We start from the raw sequence: 3,315 nt of genomic DNA on the forward strand, positions 1-3,315 counted from the left end.
TTTTTAAGATTCCAGCAGGCTTGTAAAACTTCCCGGTTTCTCTGCACACATTCCAGTATCCCTGTGGTGGTTTCAGGGTGCTCTGTTARAACAAGGCCCATTGTGAGACAAACATGGTCAACAATGACACGCCACATTAGGAAGAACTTTGGGGAGAAAAAATGAGGGGAAAAAAAAACCCTGACTTGTGAGATTGGGTTAGTTGATTGTTTCCTCCCACTCTGTCCCTCTACCCTCYGGTCTCCTCACAGTTGTCATTACTGGGGTTCCTCAGGACCTCAAGGACATCTGGATCAGCTCAGATGAGATAGCGCATCTTAAATGAGACATGTCATGCTTTCAAATCCTTCTTTTTCACATTTATATCATTCAGYTGGGGTCTAAATAAAGTGGAACYACAATGTTTTAGTCTGAATTCATCCTTATTGTAACTCCACAAGCCCCTCTTTCACCCCTTTTCTGAGGTGTGTCTCAGATCAACTCGTTTTGATGCTGTCTCTTTAAAACCAAAAAAACCACGTACAATAGATAGCATTTAGGCCCAAGCCTCCATTGCAAACAAAATGTTATCTCAATGGGATTTGCCTGGTTAAATAAAAGTTTATAAATAAAATTTAGAAAATTAAAAATCAAAACGAGGTGCTTTACCCCCAACAACTTCCAGAGCAGTCCAATCTAGTTTGATTGAGGGTTTTATTACTATATAGCAAATTAATTAAAAGACGTCAACAAGGGAAGACTTGTCCAGCCAGCTTTACATGTTGCCAGAGTCTGACCTAAAGCGAGAGGAGAATGAAGACGATGAAATTGTTGGTAAGTCCGGACATGATTTGGCAGTTCTGCTGCAAATAATTTGTCATAGTAGGAGTTCAGAAAACGTCATAGAAAAGAGAGAAAACGCATTGAAAAATAAGACCAAAAAAGAACATAAAGATATCTACGCAGCACAGGGAGAAACTTAATTAAACTTATCTGCATTCCCAGAGACTCCAAGTGCACAATAAAATGCATTTAGCAGTTAAAATAGTGTATTTTGCATGGTATGTTATGCAGGAGTGCTTAACAGCATTCATTATAAGCTTCATACTGTTGATTCTACTGGAGCGGAGATGGAAGCTGGAATTTGTTGAGTTGTTTCATTACCTCTTCGATAACCACAAATGACACAGAMATCATGACTCTGATGGGTTTAGCACAAAAAAATTACAATTAAATAAAAGGGTTTCAGTTTTATATGAAGTGCTTTAAAACGGAGAGAGCAAGCCTTTTGCTAATAATGTCATATAACCACTGTAAGTGGGAACATATCATTCTAATAGATTCTATCAGAGATAAACCGTGCAAGGTGAAATATTTTGAGTTCTTAATTATACAAATAGCGTAAAGAAAACAAAATTAAATGTGATAATGTAAAGAGCTATTGATGCAGACCAAACAGAATCATTATGCAAACACTTTATTATCAATGTGTGAATGGTGTTAGCTTCTTGTCTGGATATTAATAGTATATGAAAACTATACACCAAATCCAGGCTTATCCTAACTTCGCTGTATAATTTCTCAAGTTGGTATTGAAATTTCAATATATATATATATATATATATATATATATATATATATATATGCCAAAGTGCATTTTCTGTTTTTCCTCTTGTCCATATACACATTGCACCATACATAAATAATTACATTGTAAAAATGACTCATTATTTACAAGTATAATATATATTTCATATAATATATAAAACTTTATATTAAATCTAGGTAGATGATATTTGGGATAGTTTGTGAGTGTTATCTATGGTTGTTGAGGAGAATCTCCAGCCAGCAGGGGCAGGAGGTGATGAACTGTCTTGAGTAACAAGGACCCCAGCCCTTAGCAAAGCTGATGCGCACACTGTTCGGGTCATAGGGTCCATCCAGGAAGTCTGTCTCCATGGAGTGCCTCAGGAGGCACGAGCGCTCATAGTCAAACACCTTGATAGAGTATCCCGGCATCACTTTCCGCACAACCAGAGTCCTGCTGTTTGGCATGTCCAGAGTTGGGGAGTTGACGAATATGGGGTGCTCGCTGCGGTTGTACGCCCAGACGCCGTCGGGCTCTTTGCTGAGGAGGATCCCGAAGCCGATTTTGCCCCGCGTGCGCTGAACGGTGCTGCTCCGGTGATCGAGGCTGAGCTGGCCCAGGCAGAAGCCTGTGCCCTGAGGTAGATCGTAGAAGATACTGACAGAGTGCTCGTACACTGTGTAGAGGCGGCCCACGCGGGTGCGGTGCTCCCAGTACGCCACGTTGCACCAGTGGCTCTGCTTAGGGGTKTCAGGCGACATGCTGGCATCTGGAGGGGGGGAGGACACAGAGACGCTCATTAAACAAAACATAAACAAAAGTAAACAGGGCTAGTAAAAAGGAAAGGATGAGTTTAAGGGATCAACTATGTTTTTATTGTTCAGAGCAGATGGCCGGGCTATAAAAAAACACTAAAGGAGGTAGTGTATTGAAACTGAATCCATTTCATGCACACACACTAACACACTCGTACTACTATAGATATCCTGAGGGTGTTGTGAGGTCAGGTCCAGCTGGAGTCCTGAACTTCCTCCATCTGTCTCAAGAGGGCAGTGCAATGATGAACCACTGACCACCCAGCAGAGCCGCTCACTGCTCCTCGCTCATTCAAAACACATCACGTTTACTGAAAAGAAACGCGGACAGCAATCAGTGCTCACGCTGAAACCTGGAGACCGACTGCCTGCAGCCGAAGCACACGGAGGCTGGATTGAAGACCCCGTTAAAACGGCTTGAGAAACCCATTTTCAGCTCATTTTCATAATTTATGTTCTCGTTGCAGTGGAACAAAAGTTGTCTTCTTGTTTCTAATCGTCTCTGCCCAGTAAATCAGCTTCTTAATTCAGTTTTCATGGCTGCAGTGTGTGAATTCTTTCCTGTGACAGCCCTCAGCACTCCAAAGTGAGTTACTGCTCCCAAGGTGGACTTCGATCTTCACCGTACCGACACACACACACACACACATACACACACACACTCAGAAGCTGCTTCAGTCCACTCTACTCTTCGCTGTTCCTCAGTTATATACTGTAGCTCGTAAACTCGGTGGTATGAGGAGGAGGGAAAAAGCCAGTGGAAGAAGAAGAAAAAGAGTGAAATACACAGAGATTTCCATGATCTCACATCCGTTTCTTCACTCCTGGAGAGTAAAGGCAACCCTTTTTTTCTTCTCCTTTTCCCTCCTCTTCCTCACATTCCAGGAGTGAGGGGTGATGGGAGAGGGCCAGGCAGGGGGTCCCCCTCCCACC

The 3,315-nt window shown here is 42.3% G+C and overlaps 1 protein-coding gene across 1 annotated transcript in view; it reads right to left on the reverse strand.

Annotated features, from left to right (window-relative positions):
• Positions 1-1,703: 1,703 nt before the first annotated feature.
• The window catches only part of smad6b (SMAD family member 6b), a gene marked incomplete at its 5' end in the record, with an annotated part of 30,149 nt that continues 28,537 nt past the window's right edge, over positions 1,704-3,315 (reverse strand). Inside the window, 1 exon segment of the mRNA XM_014013679.1 lies at positions 1,704-2,336. Coding sequence (XP_013869133.1) covers positions 1,795-2,336 — 542 coding nt within the window. The 3' untranslated portion in view covers positions 1,704-1,794.

The sequence above is a fragment of the Austrofundulus limnaeus genome, unplaced genomic scaffold (assembly GCF_001266775.1).
Source record: "Austrofundulus limnaeus strain Quisiro unplaced genomic scaffold, Austrofundulus_limnaeus-1.0 Scaffold104, whole genome shotgun sequence".
Lineage (NCBI taxonomy): Eukaryota > Metazoa > Chordata > Actinopteri > Cyprinodontiformes > Rivulidae > Austrofundulus > Austrofundulus limnaeus.